The 27,448-nt window shown below is 46.3% G+C and overlaps 1 protein-coding gene across 2 annotated transcripts; it reads right to left on the bottom strand.

The window, feature by feature from the left end:
• Nucleotides 1-416: 416 nt before the first annotated feature.
• Nucleotides 417-26,974, bottom strand: HEXA (hexosaminidase subunit alpha). Of its 2 annotated transcripts, XM_025883673.2 has the most exons (14): nucleotides 26,677-26,973; nucleotides 10,771-10,863; nucleotides 9,793-9,858; nucleotides 7,892-7,938; nucleotides 7,265-7,375; nucleotides 6,265-6,366; nucleotides 5,668-5,800; nucleotides 4,867-5,047; nucleotides 3,793-3,879; nucleotides 3,448-3,520; nucleotides 2,523-2,706; nucleotides 2,223-2,313; nucleotides 1,714-1,818; nucleotides 417-660 (listed from the first exon to the last, which is right to left on the bottom strand). In XM_025883673.2, exons 1-14 carry the CDS (start codon nucleotides 26,927-26,929, stop codon nucleotides 597-599), a joined length of 1,590 nt encoding a protein of 529 aa, XP_025739458.1. In that variant the 5' UTR covers nucleotides 26,930-26,973; the 3' UTR covers nucleotides 417-596. The 2 variants fall into 2 exon arrangements, 1 of the variants encoding a protein (XP_025739458.1); XR_003210495.2 differs by lacking the exon at nucleotides 2,223-2,313 and having other exon boundaries at nucleotides 26,677-26,974.
• Nucleotides 26,975-27,448: the final 474 nt, after the last annotated feature.

The following is a 27,448-nucleotide window of genomic DNA, read 5'->3' on the forward strand; positions in this document are numbered from 1 at the left end:
TAGGGGAAGGAAGTGTGTGAGTATGCATGGGGGAGGGCTGCTCTGTAACTAGGTTGGGTCTGGAGCCCTTGCCACTCTCCAGAACTTCCTGGGGCTACTATAATGCCTTCTTCCATACACAGAAGCCTTGGAGGCCTAAGTGACCTCTGCACTTGGAGGGAAGGGAAGTGAGCAGACTGAGCATGGGGGTATGTGGTTAGACTAAGTGTCGGGGGTGAGAGAGGCGTCACACAGCTCAGAGGCTGCACAGGGTTTCATTTCCAGCTGTCAACTTATGAGATTCCTCCAGGGGCCGACACTGATCCCAGCCTGGCTGGGCTGCTGCGCCCTGTCGCTCTCGGGAGCAGAAGGCCAGTGCAGGCAGCTCCCTACCCCAGGGCCGGTCACATTTCTCTTACACAGGTAATCCATGTTCGTTACGGAAAAATGCCACATCACTCTTTATTGGATGCTAGTGCCAACACTGGCCCCCTTCTCTCTGTGCACAGGGGCACGTGGGCAAGGGGCTCCATCCCCCGGCCGGGATACAGTGGAAGCCTGGCCCCACTCCCAATCTCCCAGGGCCAGCACCCTCCTCAGTGCCTGGGGCTGCTTGCTCAGGTTTGTTCAAACTCCTGTTCACAGTAGCCTACACTGAGGGGCTGGGCCTGGACACCTCGCCTGCAAGAGGACATGAAGAAACAGGGCAAGATGAGCCACTCAGACAGGGGTCAGTCCAAGGCCCCGCAATACCTCTGCCACAACCAACAGTCTCCCCTTCCCCTATCTCAGTGCATCTTGAACGGCCACTGTACACCAGAATTGCTCAGGGATCTCATTTCCAGAGATTCTTACTTGGCCTGGGCTCACGTGTTGGCAAGAATCTGCATTTTGAACAGGCGCCCCAGGTGATTCTGACACAGGGACATCCAGAAATTTGGGGGGACACCTATTTCTAACCTGCCTGTCTCTGTACCCGAGTCCCAAATAATGCAGTACCTTTAGAAAAGAGCTGATGCCTAAGGGATGCCTAGTGCTCCTGGCCCACCGAGCCCCCCTATAATGGCTCAAATGCTATAAATGCAGTGGCGGTGGGGGACCAATGTGCTGTCCTGTTCACGCACAGGGTGTGGACATGAAATCCTGTTTAGCCTCACAAGTTCCAGGATGTGACCAGTCTCTACAGGGGACCCCTGGGCATGCCTTCTTTATTATTCAAACGAGCAATGTGCGTAGAGATGGTAAGGAACTAGCTCAAAGTCGCCCAGTGAATTACACACAGTAGAGGCCTAGACCTTGCCACGGCTGGGTCTCAGCTCTACGCTAGGCTGAGTCCTCCAGGTCCTCAAGACTTAGTCAATGAATAAATCAGGGAAATGACCATCTTATGCAGGCCCATCCCCAACAGTGGCACGGGTGCCATGAGAGCCCATAAAGGCATGGCCATGGCTAAGAGCATAGACTTTGAAGTTGGCTTGGATCAATTTCTGGTTCTGAGTGATTTGCGGCTTTACATCAACTTCTCTGTGCCTCAGCTGCCTATCTCTAGAGGGAGGATAAAACTGCCTACCTTCCGGAGTTACGGTTAAGATTCAATGAAATAATGCCCATAAAGGGCTCAGCGCAGTGCTTGCCACAAAGTAAGCCTCTGTAAGCATTCGCTGTTGTTGTTCCTGTAAGTCCTCCATCTGCCCACCCACTGTGGGAAGGCCCCAACACGGCCTGCTTGCTTACCTTAGGAGCTCACAGCGGAATTGTGTCAAACGTTTAAAGGCAAAGTCCAAGCTAGTCACCAACTTGTTGCTCCACAGCCTCTCAGCAACAGCCCCTGCCCTGGGCCTAGAGGGAAGGGTCATGCACCAGGTTGGCTCCCTTCAAGGGAGCTGGACACTCACAGGCTGCTGCCTCTTATTTAGGGCACCCTGCACTCAGGGCCAAGGTCATTTAGACGACAACCTGGCTGGGGGGCTCCTGGGGACTTCTAGGGCTCAGCTCCATCTCCATTAAGAGGTGGATCGTGATCCCACTCCCGTCCTCTCCCAGAGATATGGAACCAGAGTAAGTTGTAAAGGGATCATGAACTGTTTTTGACAGTAGCAGCAGGTGCTCTCAAAATGTACAGCTCCTTCTCTCTCAGGCCTGGAAGGAGGGTACTTGTCTGGGGGTGACTAGACAGGAGCAAGTCTATAAGGAAGAACCCGTGCCCACAAGCTCAACCACCCACATCCTCAGGAAGCCCTTACCAGAGTCTGGGGGCCAGATTGGTGCTGTCTACGTACTCCCCCCACATACAGGCCTCTCCACCAATCACAAGAGCCTTCTGCTGAGGGCTACCTAAGGGGAAACAAGGACCAACAGGCCGCTGCTGGCGGGGGTGGGGGGTAACCCTAGGGTTTCCCCCCAACCACCTTCCTAACGTAGGCCCCTCTCCAGATAGCTCATATCTCATCTCACCTGAAAGGTCTAGCCCAGACCCTCTTGTCTCCCGCTCTGTGCACCAGCCCAGCCTCCTCTGGTCAGCAAGGAGAGCTCCCTGCTTTCACCTTTGAATTCCAGGGGCTCCACCATGTAGATCTCTCTCCAGTCAGGGCCATAAGTTATATGATTCAGGTACCAGGGGGCAGAGAGCAGGACGCGGAAGCCAGCTCCGGTGATCAGCTCCATCTCCTTCATATAATGTACTGGCGCCTCTTCCCGCCATACCTGAATGATTGTATCTGGCCGAACCTGTCAGAAAATTAATGGCACATAGCTGAGATTTCTGGCCCACATGCTTATGCAAGCAACCCAGGCCAAGGGATATGTGCCCACTCTGCTCTCAGGCAGCTAACCATTTCTCTGTGACTCCTAACCCCTGGGCGCCTGGCACAGAACAGAGGCCAAGGACTCTATAGGACCTAGGAGTCCTCCCTGCTGCTTCCACCCCCAGTCCTTCTGCAGCCTCCTTGTCGGGAAAAAGACAGTAATACTGGCTATGAGCTAAGGCAGACAAGTGGGGCCCAGGAGACTCATCAAGAGCTACCATGTCCAAGAATCTCCAGATGTTTCTGAGGATGAGACAAGGTTCCTGCAGAGCCCCTGCATTTGGCAAGAGGCTGGGACCTAACTGATCAACAATGACAGAGAAAGGAGTCCTGCTCCCAAACCTGGAAGACCCCTAGTCTATGACTCAGAAAGGAAAAGCCAACCCAGCATGCCAGTCTCAGGAATCCTAAGTAACGTGGCAGCAGAAATAACTCTTGATCAGTTTGTGGTGAGGGAAGAGTGACAGATGTTCTGACACTCACACCCAGGGCTTAGACCTCTGTGACCTTTCTGGAGGGGAAAGGAGAGATGGCCCCTCAGTGCTCTGAATATTAAAGCCTAATCCAAACCCAGGGAGGACCAGTCTGTGCAGAGGCAGAGAAGGGCTGAGAGACCAGAGGGAAGCACTGTAGGTGGCTCCTTCTCTCTCTGCCCCTGGCTCACCTTTACTTTATTATCAAACACCTCCTGCCACACCACATAGCCCTTGCCATAGGCAGAGACGATGTTCAGCAGCCTGGAGAGTAAAGAAAGGGTCTGCTCAGCTCAAATAGGTTCTAGGCTGTTGGTGCCAGTGCTCAAGGTATTGAGGCTGCCTAGGGGCTCATTCCTGATTGAGCAGTGTCTTCCCCAGTTGGGAACTGACTACCCCAAAGTTGAAAAGATAGGACAAAGTACCCCTTCAAGGGCCCAGAGAGTGGTCAAGCAGGGCCTGGCCCTGGTATGGAAAGGGAGGACTGCACAGGAGGTAACCCCAAGATACCCTGCCCACCCTCTTTCCTTCCTCACGTCTGTATGTAGAAAGACTCCAGCTCCTTGAAGTCATTACCAAAGCCTTGCTTCTTCATAAAGGCCTGGATATCTGGGTTGGACTTCCTGAATCCCAAGAGAAAATGCAGATTAATTCTTTCAACATCCTCAAAGCCCAAAGCTTGGGGATTAGTCACCTGGCCTCCCACAACTTCTTTTTTCACTTGAAAAACCAGTCAACTTCGGATCTCAGAGGCCCCAAATATGGCAGGTGCGGCTGAACAAAGCTGTGTGAGGGGGGGCCACTGACATAGGCTGAGCAAGGAGGAGTTTCGACCCCAAGAGCTTTCAATTTAAACTCTCAACAAGAACACGTATTAACCTGTCTAGTCTATAGCATGTGGCTCTGAGGTCTTGGTCTGGGGCTCTGGCACACTGGATTCTGGCTTCCGTGTTTAACCCCCCACACTCAGGCATATTCTGCTCTTCTCTTCTCATTTATTCTTTATTCCAGCTGGATGTAAGTGTTGCTGTTACCTGCTGTGGCTCCCTCCCCAAGAACGTTTGCATTTTGCTCACATTTCTTCCTGGAATGTTTTCCCCCTCCTCCACTTCTTGGAAAAGCCTATTTCACCCAGATCCAGCTCTAATGTCCACTTCTCAGAGAAGCCCATCAACCTCTTTTGAGCAAAGTGGATCTGAGGGTTTGGACCTTACACTTTAATACTGACTAGACACTTTCATACATTAGTGTCAAATTCATCTGTGTCTTGACCCTTCAACCAGACTATTTTACAAAGGCGGGGATTATTTTTCTCTATCCTGGACTTTCCCAAGACAATTCTGTTCCCAGATCTGGTTCTTCCCTAAGTATATCAAGGATATGACAGGAAAAAGGGACAGTTTCACATTCACAGCCTTGCCAAAATCAGGAAGGGCCTTGATGTAGGTGGACAGAGGAAAGGCCCAAGGCTGAGCCATCTGGACAGAGACAGATTGTTCTCAGAGGTTAGCCCCTGAGGAGCACCTAAGGTAGGTAGCCTCTTAGGACCTAACCTCCATTCTGAGTGACCAATTCATCAGGCAGGGATGGGAAGATCAAAGGGATCATACCAGCAGGTGAAATCAACCTCATCTCCTCCAAGGTGAAGATAAAAATCCGGGAAGACAGAGCTGACCTCCAGAAAAAATGTGCTCATGAATTCATAAGTACTGTTGAGAATGGGATTCACTGGTCCAAAGGTGCCAGAGGGATGAGACCCAGAGTAGCAAGGAGTCAATAATCCAGGGACACCTAAGCCGACAGAGAATCCCACACAAGTGTCACAAATACATAGACCCCCACACTGTCATATACTTAAGGACATTAAGCTGCACAAAGTAAGATAATCATGTTCATAAACATTACACATACATAGGTAGGGACCATCAGGCACTCACAGACTGTGGTGATCATGAGCTTTTAGTCACAGTCAAAGAAATAAGTATATCCACAATCATAGACAGTCAGAGATGGGTTACTCCCAGAGAGCTACCAACACACACACTCTTGCCTTGACACACAGCAGGGCTCACCTTTGTTCCCAAAGGCTGCTCTCCTCATACTGCCTTTAGGCAGTAGAGAGAGACTGCCTGATCCAGCCAAACTGGCAAGACCTTTTCTTCCACTCTAGGGCACAACTTGCAAGAGCATCATTAAGACAAGAACATCTGAGAAGAATCTGCCCATAGTTTAATGGTAAGCAGTGGCCTCCTTTGTCCAAAGTAAGTTCTGCCTACCTCAAGTCCCAGGTGGAAGGAGCTGATGGAAAACATTCTTCCAGGGACCAAGGCCGGGGCATGCCACATCCAAGAGTCAATGCCCTGAAGCCCCACCGAGGGGGATCAGTAGACTCTATCTGACTTTATTCTTACCTGGTCCCCAGGACAGAGTGTGGCCAGGAGTGTCAAACTCTACCAACACACGGATACCCCGAAGTCGTGCATATTCAATCACCTCCCTCACATCCTGTGCCGTGTAGATATGGGTGGCAGGATTGTAGGACCCCTGAAAGGCACAAGACACCCTTAACAATGTCATTACCTGAAGGCTAGCAGAGTAGAAGATACTCAAAATGCCTCCAGGACTCATTGCATATCGGGAAATCTACCCACAGCTCTTTGGTATCAGGGACCATCTCCAAGGATCTTTATCATAATTTCCCATAAGCTAGCACATCTATTGCTTTACCTGAGTGTCATAATGCCAGTGAGACAACAAGGTAGGCTGGTAGCAGAATATAAACAAACAAAAAGAAAATGAGACCAGGAGAGATTATCTGTCAGAGAAAATTAATGGCAAAGTTTGGACTCAAACTTAGGTCTCCTGGTCCAAATCCAGTGCCCTTCCCCTAAGTTCGTGTGTCCCTCAAACTGGCTGGTGAGGATGAGAGCCAGTGTCCTTGACAGCAGGGCCACAGCCTGGCTCAGACATCAGCCCACAAACTTGCTCTTGGAGAAATTAAGACGTACCTTTCTGGTAAGCTCTGGAAAAGTGAAGCTGTCATATGGGAAAGAAGAGTCATCGACCAGATGCCAGTGGAACACATTGAATTTATTGTATGCCATGACGTCCTGTAGATCAGAGCACACACTGTGAACCCATCAGAGCTTCTCCAGTTTCAGCCTCAAACTTGATAAGGTAAGGCAGACTGGTAGGCTGCTCCACATACCCACCAGGCTCAATCTGCACCAGCTTCCTGATCAATGTTTATAGGGTCTATCTATCAAATCTTCCCATATCAGGGAATGCCTTACCATAGAGGGAAGGAAGACCTAGCACATTTCTTCTTCTCCTAGGGCACATCCAAAGACGTCTGACAGAGGCATTACCGCCTCCTTTTTAGCCACACTGAGAAGACAGCTGCAACTATGTGGTACCCTGGTTTTCCAAAAGCACCACCATGCCCTGAAGACTAATATGTCTTCCTGCCATTTGTTCTGGATTGTCTAACATTTATCCAAACTGTGAAGTCTATTGTTGAATTTAGTAGGCCCCATAATCCATAAATCTCAGAAGCCAAGACTGATGGATGTGTCCCCTCCTTTGGTTCCAGAAGAGGAACAAAGGGAAAGGTAGACACATGAGTTCGATCAGCAACTGTAAGGTTAAGACTGCCCAGCAAACTTAAGATAGTTAGGAACATCCTGAGCTATGGCTTTTGAACATCTCTCTCCTATGACCTTGTCCGTAACTAAGCTAAAATAAGCTTGGCTTGATCAAAGAAGCCAATTCCCCAAACCACCTTCTGTATTCCTGGAGATAACCTGGACATTGATCCAGAGCAGCCAATGGGGTAAATTTAAATCACTCCTTTTTTGTCTTAGAGCCGGTCATCTTTTCCATTTTCCCTAGGAGCTCATGAAGTTACATACATTCCCTCTCCAACGCTTTAGAAATATGGCAACTGGCCTACCCCTTGCCCCATCACCCCAAACACTAAGGGCAAAGATGGCCTTAAGGCCTGAGTACCAGAGTGTCCAGGATGCTAGTCAGTGGCAGGTAATGGCGAGACGTATCCAACAACAAGCCCCGGTGAGAGAAGCGGGGAAAGTCTTCAATCTCAGTCTTGTTGATAAAGAACTGTGCAGACCAAACATTGAACATATCAAGATTCAAAGGGAACTCACCATGGGGGTGGAGGGGAATGAGGAAAAGTCTCCTGATCCTTCAAAAGCCAATCTATGACTGTTCTGCAGAGCAACTATCTCCCCAAATGCCCCACATCTCAACTTCGGCGACCACAAAGAGGCACCTGTCAGAGGGTACCGGTCCTATGCTAGCCAGATATAACTGTCCCACACACTACTCAGCCTACATATTCTGGATTTTCACTGTTAATCTGTTTATTTTCTTCAAAGCAGTGTGGTCTCAAGGTCATTACTAAATAATGACGCAGGGGAACTAAATTACAGTGATTACAAATAGGCCAAATCTACCAAACTGGTTTCCACTCATGTCTCCTTCTAACTCTTGTTGGGGCCATCATGAGCCACCAGGACTCTGTCTAAGACAAAGTAAGTTATTCCCAGGATTCTCAACATTCGGAGCAAATCCCCAGAGGTATAAAAGGAACCCTTTCGGAGAGCCCCCACTCACCGTGCCCTCAGGAGATCTCCAAACAAGCTGGCTAAAAGTCTCCAGACCTATGCGGAAGTAGAGAGACAGAGTAAAGGCTTAGGGATTTGGGAAAACAGATGCACCCATTTGGAAGGTTCCCAACATGACAGAGGAGAATACCTGGGCACATGGTAAAAGTGGATATACTATGGGCTTGATGAGTCTCAACACGGATGCAAAGGGGATACTAGGAAGCCAGTATCTGTTTTTACTCCGCATTTTATTTTGGGCAGTGTAAGGGACTTTAGTGCCTCTCCTAGGAACATACTAACCCTCAAAATCCACATACCTCTTATCCATATTTCCTAAGCCTTGAACTCACAAGAGTATTAAGAGAAGCCAAGATGTCTGCTTATGAGTACAGATATGGGGACAAGCCAGCTCACATGGGTTAAGGCTTTCCAAATTAATACTGATCAGGAGCTAAGGGAGCTGAGAAAAAGGGGTCCTCAATCTACTGCCCCTTCTATTATCCAAGACTGAATTGTGAAAAAGTAGTCATAAGCTGAAGTTTCCAAGGAGCTTGGGTCCACAGCTGGACCACGAAGACCAAGAATCATCTACCTCTCCTCTTGAGAAGGGAACTAGCTAGAGAGAGCTGAGATATGGTAGGCAGCAACGGCCCCAGAAGGACTGCCCCAGACACAAACTCCTAGATTCTAGCAAGGCGCAAGGGTAGGCAGGCTGAGTCCAGAGTGTTCTATGTTCTCGACAGCTGGAGCCCCTCTTCTGAAAATCCAGAAGGATTTCCAGAGTCCCAAAATTTCCGCATGAAAGAATCTGAGGTCTTAGCGGTCACTTGGCACCTACTTCGAGGCACTCTGCTCTGACATTGTTTTGGCTTCTTTTCATTTTGATTCTGACACCCACATTTCTGGGGTCCCAGACTTCCCGCTGCCCCAACCCGACTAATCATAGCGCCTGCACAAAAGGTATAGAGAGAGCAGAGAAGGGAGTCAGCCCCTGTTTCTCCAAAACGCAGGAGAGGAGGAGAGGGGCGGTAAGGGAACAAAGACGAACCAAAACAAGGTCTCAAATTGTGACAATTTCCCTCCTCATTCACCAGCAGGGGCTTTGCAAAAGTAGGAGAGGTACTTGGCTAAGTCTATATCTAAGGACAAAATACCTTTTCAGTAAAGCAAGAGGAAGGGCAGAGGCCCATCACATGTTAGCTAGTAAAGTTCCAATTTTCTCCTGAAATACTATAGTTCTACATGACTTATACTATTTACTTCTTTTTGACATTTATCTATTTCTTGTGATCAAGTTTTCCTTTTTAAAGAACCTTTCCAGGGCGCCTGGGTGGCTCAGTTGGTTAAGCGACTGCCTTCGGCTCAGGTCATGATCCTGGAGTCCCGGGATCGAGTCCCGCATCGGGCTCCCTGCTCAGCAGGGAGTCTGCTTCTCCCTCCGACCCTCTTCCCTGACCCTCTTCCCTCTCGTGCTTTCTATCTCTCATTCTCTCTCTCTCTCAAATAAATAAAATCTTTAAAAAAAATAAAATAAAATAAAGAACCTTTCCAATTACATGTGTTTAGTGAGAGCCGAACAGGCAGTGTTTGTGGCAGAGTCCCAAGCAGCCTGTTCCCTGCTGGCACCCGGAGCATCAGACTGCAGAGTCTCTCACTGCTTCCCCAGAGCACCTGCCCAGGACAGCTGCTGCCACCATTGCACAGGCTGACACCTGCCAACTTCTAGAGACAGCTGTAAGGAGAACACGCCCTTCAGGGAGATGGGGAAACACTCCAATCGGTCTCATAAAGAAAGCTTCCTACACTGAAGGTACGTGCTGGGCCCCCAACCTTGTGCTCCCAACCCACCAATGCCAACCTTCCCACTTCATCCCTCTCTTTCTCTCCCAGCATCAGTCCCCATGTTACCTCGGAGAGCTCCCCAGACAGTCTCAGAGAGGAGGAAACAATGATCATCATTTATGGTCAGGGTGTCTGAAACGACAGGAATGACTCCATTGGTTAAGGACTTCTACTCTCAGATTACAGATCATATGCCCTGTGTAAATCCTTGGATTAAAAAACAACAGTAAGATCACATTTTTTTTTCCTTTCAAAGAGGAGATATCCCCAGAGCAGAGCAGCTGCAGGTCAGCTAGGCTTGGGTCAGAGTGGGAGGGTGGTCTCCCAGAGGCTCTGTGGGCCCTAGAAGATAATGCACGAGGGCCAGGCTAGAGAAGAAAAGTACCACCTGCCTTGTGGTTCAGTCTACCCCTCCAGAAGCATGAGTTCCTGCCAGCCCTTAGCTGAAAGTATGAGGCAGACAGGGATGCTTGGAGGGCGTGTCCAGGTTATGGTGTTCCCAAAGCCTTTGTAATCACCCTCCTTTCCCTTTGTCTCCAGGCTTCATATAGCTACTTCATCCAAGAATGTGAGGAGGAAGCCAAGACTTGGAACGTTCATTTTGGAGACTGAGAAGTTCCCAGATACTGCTGCTTAGGGAGGACAGGAGGCATCACAGGGCTAATGACTTGACTTTATTCAGTCATTATGTCCAAAAACATTATGACCAAAAACTCCTCTCCCCAGAGTGGGGTCTCTTAAAGAAAATCAGCAAAGGGTACAAACTCCTAAAACGGCAACAGAATTAGACACAGTCCAGAAGGCAAGTGTCCTGTGGGACTCCATGAAAAGCCACTGTGATGTTCCACAGCCAACCTTCAGACACTGGTTAGAGTGCATATGAAAAATTCACCTTCTATGGCTCTCAGCCCTTGATGACCCAGGGTCTTCTCCACAGTCCTGGAGGGCTGTAGGCCTAGCATCAGGAACTTAGGTCAGACCAACCAGAGTTACGGTCCCAGACAAGTGCTTGCTCCCTACAACAGGGAACAGGGTGGTACTTACAGTTTTCCACCGACTCCAAAGAAGGAAGCTGGTTACATCCAGGAGTGACCACAAGGATAACCAATGAATTCTTCTCCGGTGCATGCTGTTTTCCTGAAAGGGACAGGGTAAACTCAGTGTGGCTGACCTGCCACCAGAAGCGACAGGCAAAACCAAGGTGCTGCAGGAAGGTCCCTAAGCTCTAGTCCCTTCTGCTCGCATGCGTGTGGGAAGAGGCAAGGGAGGAGAGGGCATTTACCCTTGGCACAGGCACTGCCTCATCACCTGCTCAACTTTCCCATTTTGGTTGTGTTGCCCTCTCTCCCCAGTAACCTGCCCTGACCCATGTATCAATGATCTAGCAGCAGTTCTTTGTAACCAGGGCTCTATACTTCTAGTTTGGTACAGGAAGCATGATTCCAATACCTCAACAGCTGCTTCTAAACTAGAGGCAGCTTGAGGGCATTTCTACTCAAAGCGTGGTCTGCAGATTAGCTGCTGACTTGCAAACTGCAATACTGGTTGAAAGGAAAGGTACTGATAGATAGGAAGCTTATACAATGCCAGAATGTAAATCAATTATGTCAGAATAAACACACTGTTTAGTCCTAACATTTTTCATAACACATTTTTTTTAATGAAGGGAATAGTTTTACATTCCGGTGTGTGTACCTCTCCTCTCGCTGCAGACTCTCGCTTGAAGGAGCACTGTTCTGGAGGGCTCCAGGTAAAAGGTTTCCAGCTTTGTAAAAGCCCAGTAGCTGATGCAAGCAGATGAAGCAGATGACCAGAGGAGCTCCTACGCAAAGGAGGCCTGAGATCATCGAGCTGGTGCCCCAGCAAAGGTACATGGTTACCAGCCCATCCTGCTTCCTTCCCTCTTCCCAAACAGGCTCTCTGTCTGAGGCAGTCTTCTGCCCAACAGTGGAAAGCCACCAAGTATGAGCCAACATCTAGCATAGTTCTTCAGATGTACCCCACCCCCAAAAATACAGAGCCAAAGCCAAAATACTAATGCACCATCCCTTCCCATCCACCTAATGGTTCTTCTTTGTGACCTTCAAGGTGGTTCTGATTGTACTGCCCCAAACCTGACCTCAATGAACTCCTTCTTTCTATTCTTTTCTGGAACCACATGCATCCACACTGGCACCACAACAACCATGACTTCCTATGGAACCACAAAGTCAGGGATAGAATGGCCTGGGAAAAGGCAGGGAGAGAGGATTCAGAACAAAACTGGATCCCAAATGTTATCCATCTCTAGGACAAAAGTAACCCAAGAGCCTTGAGCCATTTCCAGAAAACCTGCTCAAACTTCCTGAGCACTACCACACGGCCGCATCTCAGCTTTTGGGCTTGCCAAGAAGCAGGCCAATAAGGCGCCTCTTTCTATCATCAAGAACAAAATGTATTCTTTCCCCTCCTTGTAAATATCCTGCATCCCACACTAATACCTACCTAAATCCTGCAGGGAGAAGGGAATTTGAGGCCACTCTGGGCCAGACCAACTCACAACTCCATTCTAAACCCTGAAAACTCATCTCCAACAACAGAGAACAAACAGACTGTCAGGGCAGAGACTACCCTCAAAGCAGAATCTGTAGGGCCCTCCCGAGCTCCCCAAGCAGAGAGGCCATCTCTACAAACCCCCAAGACCAAGGAGGACTTAACTGAGAGGTAGGAGCGAAGAAAACTATAAAAGAATATTCTTCCTTAAACTATGCCCTCATCCCTTGCTACCTTGCCCCCACTCCAATCCCATACATCACAGATCCCCAGTACCAATATGTGGAGAGCTCATCTGCATACTACCCAGGCGGCCATCCAAAAGCGGGCAAAGTCCCGAGCTTTAGCGTTAATTCCCTGGACCTCAGCCTACGAAATTGAGGAGAAATCACAACTATCCATGTGCAACTGCCACAGTCACTGTCCTAATGACATTTAGAGGCTGCACAAACACCAGGTTTATTTGAACTATTGCCTGGAACATTAAAAAAAAAACAAAACCTCTAACTTCTGTTGTTGCTAATATTTTTTTTTTCCTAAAACACACCTGCACTCCGTCCTCTAAAACCAGAGTCTTTTCGGGGGGAGGGCTGTAGACTCCTTACAAGATCTGATGAAAATAAAAATGAAAGGACTGTTTCCCCTAGAACAATGGCCCTAACTAAGGACTCATCCCTCCACCCCCTGCCTCTAATCTTATGGTGAAGAATCCCTGTCCAAAGCGTTCTCAGTGACTCATTTGGATTTGGGCTGATAAAGGAGGTAGAGTCATGGCTGCTATTTAAACAAGCCATGAGGGGGAAGGTCTGGGGGAGGCGGCAATGTGAGAACCGGCAAAATAGGAGGGGCACTGGGTCATTTAAAAGGATGTAAATAGCGTATCATCATTGTGGTTTTCTGCCTCCAAGTTGCTACCCTGAAGCAAGCAGGAAATAGGCAAGGGACAGGCCAGCTTCCTCCACACGCACCCACATGCTCTGCACTGGGAAGAACTGAGGTGTAGGAAGCATGGCATTGCACACTCACAATGAGCGCAGCTGGGACAACAGGAAATTCTGAAGCCTCAAGTGCTCAGGAAGAAGCATGGCAAACAGAGCACTGAGTTGGGAAATCAGGAAAGATTGGTTCTGGTTCTGCTGCTGCTAAGCTGAGCGAGTCTCAGGGCTCCCATATTCTCCCCTGCAAACAATGGCAAGATAGGACCACATTCCGGCTACTCCTCCAAAGAGGTAATACTTGGTGACTCCACACACAGATAGTATGCTCCAAGGTCCCGGTCCATGACCATTACTTCCTATCTCTATTCCTTCCCCATTCCCCTTTCATGTACACCCGCTCTTTTCCCCTGGTTTACTGAAAAGTTTGCACCTTCTAAATTTAGGAAAGGGAAAACATTCAAACAGTACAGAAGTGTTTACAACAAAAAAGCTAGTTACCTTTGGCACCCCTCCCCTTTCAGCATCATTTAGCCTACACAGACAGGTGAGCTCTGGACATGGAACTCCTGAGACCCTTTTTCTACCATAGTCCTGCTGTTGAACTTCCTCCAGATGCCAGTGCTATGACCCTTCTATTACCTTTCTGCTCTCAGTTCTCTCCCATCTTCACTTCCCTCCCTGCTGGCCTAGGTGTGCTGATCCATCACCTCAAACACAACCTAGCCAGGGCTCTCAGCAACCTGTCCTTTTCTTCTGCTGCATCCAGTGGATCAATTAACACCTGCCTTCTGTGCACCGACCCTGGCTACTGCATCCTACTGGAAGGAAGAGAGAAAATCATGTAACAGCAGGATTGGGCTGCTGTAAAATCATGGTCTCTCATCTTGGCTGGGCCCTTGATGCTGTGCCCTGAACATCTCCCGTCTCCACCATTGCTTTCTTCTATTCTCTGCAACAGCTTTTTTTTTTTTTTTTTTAAAGATTTTATTTATTTATTTGAGAGAGAGAGAATGAGAGAGAGCACGAGAGGGAAGCGGGTCAGAGGGAGAAGCAGACTACCCGCTGAGCAGGGAGCCCGATGCGGGACTCGATCCTGGGACTCCAGGATCATGACCTGAGCCGAAGGCAGTCGCTTAACCAACTGAGCCACCCAGGCGCCCTCTGCAACAGCTATTTCAAATTTGAGCCACTTTCTTCAAGTCTGTAACTCGATCACCACCACCCTTACTCTCAGTAGACAATCAAAAGAGCACTCCCATCCATCTCTACTTCTCCTCTCCTCCCTGACAAAAACACCTGCAACATACACCTGGTCTTTATCTTTGCCTCCTATCCTGGTGGAAGGGGTTTCCTTTCACCTGTGCTCTGGATCTCTCCTCAGTCTCCTTTTGTATAAATGATTTCCCTTTCCCCCCAAATCTTCCAATTATTTCTTTCTACTGATCCTTTCCCAACAGCATTCAAATATTTGCAAGTCTTCCTGGTTTCAACTCCATGTCATCTCCAACAGACTCTTTCTTCTGCCTTCTGGTCCCAAAGAAACTCCAGAGAAAATGCAGCCTAAGCAGTTAGGTGCTGAACTTCAAAGCCATACAGACCTGGGTTCAAATCTTAGTTTCAACACTTTCTAGCTGTGGGACCCTGGGCAAGTTATTTTCCCTCTGTGCTGCAGTTTCTTAATCCAAAAAATGGTGATCGTGATTGGTAACTACCTTACTGGGCTGTTGGGAAGATTAAATGAGTCAGCGCATGTAAAGGGCTTAGTCAGTGCCCAGACACAGGAGCTCATGGAGTTGGCCAACCGTAGTCCTCTCTTGGTAGCCACTTCTGACATCCTTATCTACTCCTTAGTCCACTATAACATGGCTTCCTTTTCCTCCACTCCTCTGCAAATGCCTTCACCAAGGTCCTGTGGTTCTACAACTACATTCAAGGGACCCTTTTCAACTCATTCTTCATTCATTCATTCAACAGTTATTTATTGAGTGCTTACTATATGCCAGGCTGTTCTAAGTGCTGGGGACACAGTGTGTCCCAACACAGTGATCAAAACAGACAAAAATCCCTGCTGTCCCAGAGGTAATATTCTGGTGGCCACTCACTTCTTGGGGGACCTCCTGGCAGCATCAGACATCCCTGATGTTCATGAAACTACACTCCCTTAGCTTAGGGGACACGTCTCTCTCTTGGTTTTCCTTCAAGCTCCTTGAATATGCTTCCTCATTCTCCCCTTCCTTCGCCAGCCCCTACGTGCTAATGTTCCCCAAAGTCTCTAGGCTTCTCTTTTTCTCTTCACTTACACTCTCCTTGGACAATGTCATCTACCCACAGTTGGTTGATGATTCACAAATCTACCTTTCCATGCCAACTCTTCTTCTGGGACTCTAGACTCATAGGCCTACACTCAAATAGCTTAAAAGCCCTTCAAATCTTAAATACTAAATTGAACTAACTCTTCATTCCTCTTCCTGGCTGATCTTCTCTCTCAGTTTGATAACAGTACCATCTATTGATTTATCCAGACTAGAAACCTCTTCCTTCCCTCATCTTTCTGAGATTAAAAATTCATGCCCCCATAATATTTACCGATGGCCTACTATGTGTCAAACACTGTGCTAAGCACTGAGATTACAACACTAAAAAAGAAAGACCCGACCAAGTAAGTCTAGTTATAACAAAGTCCTTATCTCGACATCTTTACCACCCTCCCACCCTCGCTGAGTCAATGCCTTAATTCAGCCTCTCGTAAATTCTCACCTGAATGACTAAAAAAATCTCCCAGTTGTTCTGCCTCCATATATACCCCATTTCAATCTACCATCGTCTGTGAGCTTTTAATATGAAGATCTTTTCTCTGCTCCTGTGCAGGAATTCTCACAGTAACACAATGAACTCTTTACAGAATCCTGAAAATGCCACATTTTCTCCATACTTTCCTTTGCACGTATTGCTTCCTCCAAGTGAAGCAAACTTTGCTTTGCCTCCACATCTCACCTAATTATGAAATAGCTGATTCTTCCTTTTATAAAACTTTTCTGTCACTCCCCCACCCTTTCCTAAGAGACCTTCCTAGTAGATCATGAAACAACGTATACATACATTTTTTTATAACTTATCTTAATATTTGCTGTTTATTTGTCTATCTCCTCACCGAAGCTGTAAGTTCCTCAACAGCAGGGGCCAATCTCAGGGCCTTTGTATTTCCAGTGCCTGACACACGGTAGTCATTCAATAAATGTTTGCTGAAAAAATGAATGATGCTAGAATTAAAAAATGCACATTTAATGCTATGTATGCATAATGACTGTGCTACATGATAATCAGGCATAAATGGCAAGTAGTTAATGGAGAGATTACTTTTATACGCCCAAACCCAGTATTTGTGAAGTCCTGGGATTAGGGTGGGGAATGGTAAGACGACCCCCAGGCATACAGAAAGTGCCTTTTCAGACACTGCTTTGAAGAACCATGGCTCCATTAATCCAAAGATTCAGGTCTTTCTACTCTCTGGAAGGGAGCACTCATTCCTGCATCAGGGTACCCAGAAAATATGCCTTTACCTCAGTGCACAACAGCTTCTCCTTGCACCCAACCTGCTCCTCCATGAACCAAAATATTTCCATCATATCAATGTGTTTAATTCACAGGATTTTAGCAGCATGGAGAAAACATTCGTTTTGGTTATAAAGTGGCATTGGTTTGGCTTCTGGAGTGGACACCAGGAAAGTCAACCCAGCCTAGGCACCTTCCTGCTCTTTCGGGTGTACCCTGCCCCGCTGTGTCCTGGTATTCTCCTAGGCTGGTGCCCTGTCGATTCTCCATATCCACATTGTTCCTCTCCCCCTCCCACCTTTATCTCTGTCATATTCAGGCTTTCTCTCCCCATATTCAGTCTAATGAAAGCCCTAGAAATCATTCATTTACCACTCATTTCTTCATTCCAACCAGAATATTTTGAGCATTTACTGTACATCTGGAATTGTGCTAGGTGCTGGGGCAGTTCAAAATAAAAACAAGCCCAGTCCTTGCCCTTGAGAAGCTCACAGTCTAGTAGGAGAGACGTATACAAACAACAATTACAAAGCAGTGTGATTAGGGTTAAGGGTGGATAATTATAGCTACCTCCAGAAAGGAAGGGTTGCTTCACCTTGGAGAGGACTTCTGAGCAGAACCTTGAACCCTGAGATGGTGTTTGCCAGGCTACCAACAGGGGAAAAGCAGCCAATGCAAAAGTACATTGTTGTGGCTAGGGGAAGAGGCAAGGCCACCCCTTGTCAAATTTCTTATCCCAGTAAAGTAGGAGTCTGAGAACTCAACTGCCCCTGAGCCTGGAGCCCTGCCACAGTGCTGCTGAATTCAGTCTGGACCATAGTGCCTCCTCCTACGAGTCCCAAGACTTTTCACCCTCTAGAGACTACTAATATCCACTCAGAAGTGCAATCTATTCAGCCCATAAATGAATCCTGAATGTTCTCCCTTCTACCTTCTTTGTAAATGTTGTAGTTAAAAGTTTTCTTGTCTTCCCCTACTTTTAAAACTTAATCTGTTCTCTTCCTCTCTCCCTACCCACAAGAGGGCACCTCCCTGTAATTCTGGATCCCCAAAGATAACTTAGGTTAACATTTTGCACAGTCTTTCAATTTTTTTTCCCTAAATACACAGATTTATTATTTTTAAAGCAGAAATGAGATCCTAATATATAATAGTTTGTAACTTTTCCCCCACTTACCAAATGATTTGCAGATCTTTTAATGTCAATATATATAGATCTGTATCTTTACTTATAAATGCTAAATAGAATTCCATTTTTGAAATATACTTTAAAAAGTGGCAAGTCCCAACTTCTCTTTGTGGACATTATAGAATGCTTCTAAGTTTCTGATACTATAAGCAATGCTCTAGTAAACATTCAGATATCTATATCTATATATTTTTAAGCATTGGTTGAGAGATTTCTGTAGGAAAATTACTAGAGGTAGAAATGCTAGGCCAAAGATATGAAAATTTTTGGTTCTGACACTGCCAAATTACTCTTCCAAACTGTTATATTTGAACAAAAGTATAAAACTGATTTATATCTGAACCAACATACATGAGCCCATCCTTCCACATCCTTCCAAAACTAGACTATCTCAATTCTTTTTCAACTGTGCCAGCCTGATAAAGAAATATACCACTGTTTTAATCTGTATTTTAAATATGACTGAATTTGAAAATCAGTCACATTTACTGGTCATATATATGTGTGTGTGTGTGTTTTTTTTTTTTTTTGTGAGGGAGGGGGGGGGGGGGGGGGGGGGGGGGGGGGGGGGGGGGGGGGGGGGGGAGAGAGAGAGAGAGAGAGAGAGAGAGAATCTTAAGCAGGCTCCACGCCCAGCGCAGAGCGACTCTGGGCTCAATCTCATGACCAGGGGATCATGATCTGAGCCGAAATCAAGAACCAGACGCTCAACCGACTGAGCCACCCAGGTACCCCTTTACTGGCCATACTCTTTGCATGTTTTTTTTTTTTTTTTAGATTTTTTTTTAAATTTATTTATTCATGAGAGAGAGAGAGAGAGAGGCAGAGGGAGAAGCAGGCTCCCAAGGAGCAGGGAGCTCGATGCGGGACTCGATCCCAGGACCCTGGGATCACGACCTGAGCCGAAGCAGACGCTTAACCATCTGAGCCACCCAGGCGCCCTCTTTGCACGTTTTAAATGTTTTTTTCTTGATTTACAGAGCTCTTTTTAGATTTTAACCTGTCTTTTAAGACTGCAAATAGTTCCCCCATTGTGTCCTTATTTTTTAACCTTATGGTTCTCTTGCTTTGGTTTTTATGTAGTCAAATTTGTTCATCTTTTCCTTTATGGTTTCTTTTATCCACTTGCTTAGAAAGGCCACCTCTGCCTCTGGGACCATATAAACAGTTTCCTATACTTCTAATAGTTTTATGGCATGGCCTTTATCTTTAGATCTTTAACCACCTGGAATTTACTTTTGTGTTTGATATGAGATATAGATTTAATTTTATTTTTTCCCAAATGGATAACCAGTCATCCTTACATATTTATTGACTAAACATCTTTGCACTTTTGATTAGAAATGTTTCCTTTACCATATATTAAATTCTCCCATGTATATGAACTCTTGTTTGTCTCTGGAGCTTATTTTCATGGCAATCTTATAGTTGGGAGGATCCACCATGTCGTACTGCTATCATCTTTTGTCATGCTGCCCAGTATATAGATGCCTCTGCTCATTTCTGTTCTGGACCCACACTCCCATTCCTATAAATGTTGTTTCTTGTCCTCCACCAAGCCACCTGAACTACATATCACCTACCCCCACAAGACTCTGGAATCCTGTTATTGAACTACCAACATCCTCAGTCTCTTCTACTTCCTCCTTAACTGAAGACTGGCTCTCCCCAGGAATATTATTTCCCTTACAACTTGCTCTGAGAGGCAGCTCCTTTTCAGCTGCCTCCAGGACAACTAGTCTCTACCATCAAGTGAAAAAAGCACCTCTTCTCTGTGGCTCATGATATTCAGTTGTAAAATCTTGAGCCTCTCCTTGTCACCAACACTGCAACATCCTGGTCACCTCTTTATTACCCAAGACTTTGGATCCTGGTCTCCAGTCTTCCTCTCCATTCCAAGGTTGGCTTTCATCCTAGGTGATTTCAACAGTCAAGAGGAAGTACTAACCCACATTCTAGCTTAGCAGTTATCCAACAACACCTTAACACCCTCCCGTGGTCACCTTTTGGAACTTCTTGTCCCCTGGAGATATTCCAACTCATTCTCTCAAGCTTCCATACTGTATAACTAACCTGCTGAACCACCCTAGATCTGTGTGCTTCAACCACAGTGACACTGAGTTTCTTAAATATATGACACGAAGACTTCTTTCCTGAAGCCTTTTCCCACATGCAGTTCTTTCCATGTGGATTACTACCTACTCCACCAACTCCTACTTTCGAATATGATTGGACAGCTCTTTATGGAAGCCTTCTCAAAATGTACCCTCTCCTACACCCCAACACACACACGTGGGTCAGATGTTCCCAAAGTACCTTGTACTTATCAGCAAAAATCACTTTACTGATACTTTATTGTATTCCCACTTCCAGAGACTATAAATTCTTTAAGGACAAGGACAGTTCAATTAATATTCTTGGACAAGTGCTAATGACAAATTATAGTTGCTTAGTAAATACTACTTGTACTAAGGATGGAAGGAAAGAAGGAAGCTGGCCAGAAACACTACTGGAATCTGATAATGATGGGCCTGGGATCAAAACATTCATAACTTGAGTGCTAATGATTAAGCAATTAGATGTTAGAAGTTACTATCTGAGGTAATTAACACTAAAGTATGATCAGGGCTTACTCCTACCAAAGGCCAGTAGTTTTCCGAATCACTAATCGGTATAATGCTTGAAAATATTTGTGAGTAGTAGACTGCCCCAAGATTGCAAAATCTTTGTAGACAAACAGACCTGACTGGAATTTCTGCTCCACCAATACTAGCTGTGAAACCCTGCACATGTTATTTAGCCTTTGTGAGTCTCAGTTCTGAAGGATGGAGATAACACCAACCTCACAGAGCTATTAAAAAGATGAAAGGGCGTAATATAAAGCAAGTGCCAGACACTCAATAAATGCTAGTTTCCTTCCACCTTCTACTCCTTTTTCTTAAAAAGTCAGTTTTGCCACTTGGCTGGAGGAGCCCAGAGTTGGGGTGTCCTGTGGGATAACCACACCATCAGAACAGCTCCTCTGAGGGCTTTTCATGAGCTTCTCATAGGAGCCTGAAGGCTCCACTACTGTGTGATGACACCCTGTATGGCAAACAGGCTGAGACTCCAATAATATAAAAGGGACATGAGCTTAGAACTGAATTTACCTCAAACTAGGACTGTGGCTCTAGTCCAAAGATCAAAGCCACTAATGTGGGATCTCAGTACTAGTTACTACCAGGACAAGGTCAAATAAGACAACAGTTAAACTTTTCAACTAGGATACAGTGTACCTGGTAAGCCATCTCCCTTGCTCCCAAAGCTTCGCAAAAGAAGGGGAGGCTGCTTACTGACACCCAAGGTGATAAGCACCCAAACTTCCTGCATCCGAGCATACACTTCCAAAGGAAAAAAGCTCCACACCATACCCAAGCCCAATCACCTTCAAGAAGTGGACATCAATAGCACACCACTATTGTCTAGATTCAGGGCTGAGTGCAATGCTAAGGAAGCTTAAGCAGTAACAAAAGCTTAAAACAGAAGCAAAGGAAATGAAAGAGAGAAGTTGACACAGTAATGGGTCTTCTTCACTATAGCCAGGAATTGAGAAGAAAAGCAAATCCATTTCTCTATTACGATGGATTATACAGATCCATAAACCTTGAGGCAGATCCCAGAAAACGCTTCACACATAAAACTTTATCACCTCGGGTGCCTGGGTGGCTCAGATAGTGAGTGTCTGCCTTCGGCTCGGGTCATGATCCTGGGGTCCTGGGATCGAGTCCCACATCGGGCTCCCTGCTGGGCGGGGAGCCTGCTTCTCCCTCTGCCTCTCTCTCTCTCTCTCTCTGACTCTCATGAATGAATAAATAAATAACATTTAAAAAAAAAACTTTATCACCTCCACAGATCCAACCACCTCTCTTCAGCTGTCCTCACTGTCACTGACTCTACAAAGGTGGGAGAACTCCTAATCCAACTGGCTAACCCTCTTGATACACATTGTCTCACCCCTTATCCATTATTTCCAGGGACAGCAGAGGAAATTTAGGAAGATGCAGAAATATAAAAGTTACCTCTTTTATTTCTAAAAGAAGTATTGGTTGGGCAGTAAATGTAATCCACAGGAAAAGGATTGAGGTTTATGCTTTAAAGAGGTTAAGAAATTGACAATGTGCCCCAGCAAAAAACTGTGCAGCTATAAGAAAAGATAGCTCACACTTGCTATTAAAAACAAGAACAAAGTACCAACTGGCAAAAACCCTGCAATGCCCTGCTTCACTCTTCTGTTTGGAGATGAGGAAGTGAGGTGGAAGGAGATGGGAGGAAGGACAGCTCTGGGGCTCAGACTTAATTTTTGTTTTATTTTAAAATGACCTACTTCTTCCTTCTCCTGTACCCTCCTTCAAAGATTGTAAAGATAGTCATCACTATCTCCGTTATCTTCAGAAATTCTTGAAATGGAGACAGATTAAAAAAAAAGCAGCAACTACTTGGAAATTAGGCGATTTGCCTGAGGGCACATAGCTAAACAAGTGATTCATAAACATTCTCTGGCTGACTCCTGAATAAATCTTGTTCCAGACCCTGAGTCCTCTACTGTATAGGTTTGCAAGCAGAATATCCAAGGCAGGGGGAGTGACGACAGCTCAAGAAAGTCTTGAGTTTTTCATAAACCAGGCCCAGGCTACCCACACACATCCTGACCAAGCCGAGCTTCTTGGGCTCAGCACTATCCCGGGCTGTTGGAAAAATATTGTGACTTAACAATAAAGCAAAACCAAGGTTGTGGGGAAAGAGGCTGGTTGAGGATTGGAGGCCAAGCTAGTCTAGGCCTTGGGATTCAAAACGGAGCACAACAATTATTCTGGCCCTCACTAAAAACTATCCTGCGACCCATCTCCATCCAAATTCTTGTATTTCTCCTCCTTATGTATCCCTCCATTCTCCACATACCCCTTCACAAGAATAATTCTACTACAAAACATTCTTCCTGTGTGGTTTTCTTCCTTTTTGCTTTCAAACAATAAATTTAGTGGCAATAAAGTCTTCACAGGAATAACTTGTCCTTGTCTCAGAAAAGGTTAAAGGTACATAGCCACTATGCAATTACAGTGCAGCACTAAGCAGGACTGCTCCTTCTCGCCAGCCCAGCTGCCCAACCTTAACCGTTTCCCTCCTACACTCCCTAGATGCACTCCCAAGGCATCTCCAATTTTGTAATGAGATAAGAGTAGTTTGAGCTGGGACCACAGCACAGTGTGAGCCTCCTTTCCCTGGAATCCACATGCTAACATTCCAGATTTGAAACTTGAAAGGCAATAATTTCTAAATGAAATCTGCAAATCATCTTTTTGATGATCTTAGAAATAGACAAAAATTGTATGACTTTCTACTTTTATACAAAGTAGCCCTTTTAAGTTAATATAGCCAACAAATAATTAAGTATCTCTTATGTTCCAGGCATTGTAATAGAAGGAATGGTCAAAGGAGGTATTTTAGGAGATTTAGATTGTAATCAGCTATGCCACTTATTAGTCACTTGTGTCATGTCTGAGGATGAGCAAATCAAATACTGATAATGGCTGCAGAAGGATCCAGATACTCATATAATAATCTTCCTTCCATTCTAAAATAAAAGGACTTGTTCTTTTTTTTTCTTTTTAAAGATTTTATTTATTTATTTGACAGAGAGACAGAGAGAGAGCACAAGTAGGCAGAGCGGCAGGCAGAGGGAGAGAGAGAAGCAGGCTCCTGCCAAGCAGGGAGCCTGACGCGGGGCTCGATCCCAGGACCCTGCGATCATGACCCGAGCAAAGGCAACCGCTTCCACCCAGGCGCCCCTAAAACGAGTTACTCTATTCAGGGACAATGGCATCCTAAGTAACTCATAGGGATATGTGTGTGACTATCACAACTGGATGTGAACTTTAATAAAAACCATTAAGTACTATGGCTTCAAACAATTTGTTTCAGAAAAGCAAAGAAGAATTCAGTCAAATGACATAATCAGATTTAGCCATTTTACCTGAAAAAATTTGGGCTTTATCAACTCCATCAGGCACCCAGAAAAGTATCTGGGGCAACATTAGATAGGTACTATCCCAAGTGATCAGATCTTTGATTCATAAACAAGATGTGGCTCAATAATCAAAACAGAGAATTGGGTTCACTCAAGTATCTAGAGCTTAAACTAATTCCATTTAACAGGTTTAACAACATGCAACACACACTGTCCAGTTGGCAGAAACACCTCTCAATGACAAAGACAGGTAGCAAACACTAAACACCTCCGTAGACCATTCAGCAATTGGTGGGCTACAGCTAATCCTTGAAGGTGAATTCAGAATCAAATCAAACCTCAATAACAGATTTGTTTTTCCGGGAAGTATGGATTCCACTGAATTCCAGGTTCAGATCAAAACCAGAAGTGGTGCTATATTAAGAACACTCGCCCAGAACCTACAAGGAAGTTATGTGGAAGAAGGAGATGGAAAGCTGTTTAAAGCTAAGATTTAAATTGCATATGTTGTTTTCTTTACTAAAATCAGCCCCATAGAGAAATACAGTCTGATTTGGGCTGTGCTTATGTTGCTTTTCCCTCCAGGGATTCATTCTTGTTTTTGCAGAAAGAGGATTACAGTTCAAGTCATCTGAAAGCCTTCCAGGAAACGAATATTCCAAAGGGAAGGCTTCATAGGAAGAACGAAAGAGAAGGAAGTTACTTCTGTGTCTTTGGTAATGTTGATCCAAACCAGTTTTCATTACCTCTTAATGGATAAGAACCCTCAAATACAGCAAACTGATTCACAGTAAGGTAACAAATTGAAATAAACATCTTATTTAGGTTTTTTATCTGTCTCTAAATCTTTCATTAGGGAATTTACTAGGACACCATTGTCACATATCATCCCCATTTCTATTTTCTTCCTTATACTCTAGACCTATAGCAATGGAGGTAATGGCTTAATTTAGATGTATAGGAATTATCCGAATTTATACCGTAGTAGCAAACATTCTAATATCTTTTAAGCGTTTTATAACACACTGTGTGCTTTTGCTTCATATTTCCCCAATTGGACTTCAAAGCTTGAGCCTACTTTTTTTTTTTAAGACTTATTTATTTGTTTTAGAGAGAAAGAGAGGGAGGACACAAGAGGGAGGGGCAGAGAGAAGGAAAGAGAATCTCAAGCGGATTTGCCGCTGAAGGTGGAGGCTGATGTGGGGCTCGATCTCAAGACCCTGAGATCATGACCTGAGCTGAAACCAAGAGTCAGATACTTAATCGACTGCATCACCTAGGCATCCTGAGTCTACTTTTGAGCATGTTTTTCTTGTAACCTCCAGAGTGCCCAGCACTAGAATAGGCACATACCAATTAGATGACAGATCTTTTTTTTTTTTTTTTTGGACAAGCCAGGCCTTAACTGTTCTATACCAAAATAAACACGTTCTGAATGCCAATCTTGTCTAAGGCATTACTTGTCAAAAGATTCACAGAAATACCTGATCTGCCACACACAATAGCAGGCCTTTTATCCTTCCCAGCCTAATCCATTTTACCAGTTAAGAACTACCCTGATACTGAGACTCTATTTCTTTCCCTAGATTATCTAAGTACCATCTGTTTAATGAAATGCATTTAATTCTATAAGTCAAATGAGAACATTTGTGAAAGTAATTTAATCACACTTGAAACACAGTACAAGATGATGTTACCATATGGCCCAATCATAAATATGGCTTCCCCCCGTAACTACCTACACATCATAACCAGAGAACTGGATTCCAAAATAGCGGGAAGAAAACTCTAAATTTTAAGCCCAGAAAGCAGAATTTTATTCCTTTGCGTTACTGACTCTTCTTACCAATTTTCTGTGAAATAATCCACAAATACAATCTTCAGCAACTACCTTAAAGAAAACTGCTCACCCCTGCTGTTTTGGATGAAACTAGTATTCAAAGCACTCCTGACTTGCCCTCAATCCCACACTTCTCCCCAACCTCATTCTTCCCCACTCCCCAGCCCCACCCTCATCACATACACCCTCAAAGCACTTTGAGCTCAATCATAACCATCGGGGACTCTGCTCAAGCCTTTCTTCCTCCCGGGAATACTTTCAGTCCTGGCCAATTATATCCACCGCCCCACTTTAAGTGGTTGCTCAAAACTCATTTCCCTATGGAAGTGTTCTCCGATCTCTCTCACAGTTTAAACATTTACTGGACATGCCATGTATCAGACACTTTTTATGTAATTTTGCATAGGTCAAGTCATTTCTAATGTCTTATCTTGCCAATCTTTGGTGTCCCCTCTGAGGTCCTCTACCCAGCCCCGGTCACAGCCTCACTGGGACCCTGCGACACTTGAACGCGGTCAGAGGGATCACCTTCGACGTCTCCTGGCCCAGTATTTTCAGCAATTTGATATCCTGATTGAACTGCAGTCCGGTAGCAGGCATTCTTGGTGAAACAGAGCCCGGGGCGGGGCGGGGTGGGGGGAGCAGGATTCCGGAGAAATCCTGGCTCCGGAAGTCAGCTCAGTGAAGCAGAGAATGGAGCTGGGGACTAAAGGATGGGGGTGGGTCTGAGATGACAGCAGGAGAAAGGGCGCGGGAGGAAGTGGAGACCAGAGGGTTGTGACTAGACGACAGGGTTGGGCAGAAGCCAGAAGAAGGGCGTCTCGGGAGGTCTGGGGAGGCGCCCCCGGGCAGGCTCTCTCGGAGCCGGAAACGAGGCGGGGCAGGTCCGACTCACTTGTGGGTTCAGGAGGTTGCCAAGGGCGGGAGGTGAAGAGGAGGTCGCGGTAGCGCTGGAAGGCCTCGTCGAGGACGGAGCAGCCCGGCTGCGCGGTCGAACTGACGTGGTACTGGAACTGGAAGTTGTGCGGGAAGATGGCGTAGTGGGACTCGGAGGTTTGGATGTACTGGGGCCAGGGCCAGAGGGCCGCGACCCGGCCGGCGAGCCCTGCCGCCAGCAGCAGCGAAAACCAGAGCCCCGAGCCCGCCATGGCTCGCCGCTCCCCTCGCTCCCGGCCGGCGGGGCCACGTGAACCCCCGGTCAGCTGAGCGGCGCCCGCGTGACTACCGGCGTGCCACGTGACCGGCCGGCTCCTCGGCCGCGCCCCCGGACGACCCGCCCCGCGCCCCTCCGGCCGCCTAGACCGAGAAGCGCACGCCGCGGTGCGAGCGCCAGGCGGCGGGCGGCGGGGGCGAGCGGGAACGGACGTGTTCCCCAGCCCGAAGGGCGAATGAGCTGGAGGACGTCCCGGGCTCAGGGAAGTTCAGAAGCGGGAAAATGGGAGGATGCAAACCACTGGTGGTTTTAATGGAAAACGCTGTGGGGCGGAAGGGGCTGGAATCGGGTAGTCTGGTTCTTCTAGAGAGAGATCACGAGATCACAAGAATGAGATGTATTTATGACTGGAAAAAAATCTGTACTTTCAGAGCTAGCTGCAGGCATCCCATTTCCTGCCTCGGGTGTGGGCTCTTTCCTCGATGGTTGATAATCTCTTAGGAAGTCCCTAAGA

The sequence above is a fragment of the Callorhinus ursinus genome, unplaced genomic scaffold (genome assembly GCF_003265705.2).
Source record: "Callorhinus ursinus isolate GAN/ISIS: 27379988/994484 unplaced genomic scaffold, GSC_fseal_2.0 scaffold25, whole genome shotgun sequence".
NCBI classification, from domain to species: domain Eukaryota; kingdom Metazoa; phylum Chordata; class Mammalia; order Carnivora; family Otariidae; genus Callorhinus; species Callorhinus ursinus.

What these genes read in the sequence shown, in the direction of transcription:
- HEXA (XM_025883673.2), bottom strand. Translation starts at nt 26,929, where the DNA reads ATGGCGGGCTCGGGGCTCTGGTTTTCGCTGCTGCTGGCGGCAGGGCTC. An exon ending in TTTGGAGTCGGTGGAAAACT is followed by an intron (nt 9,859 to 10,770) that starts GTAAGTACCACC and finishes CTGTCGTTTCAG; the next exon opens with ACACCCTGACCATAAATGAT. An exon ending in GGAGCCCCTGGAATTCAAAG is followed by an intron (nt 2,314 to 2,522) that starts GTGAAAGCAGGG and finishes GTTTCCCCTTAG; the next exon opens with GTAGCCCTCAGCAGAAGGCT.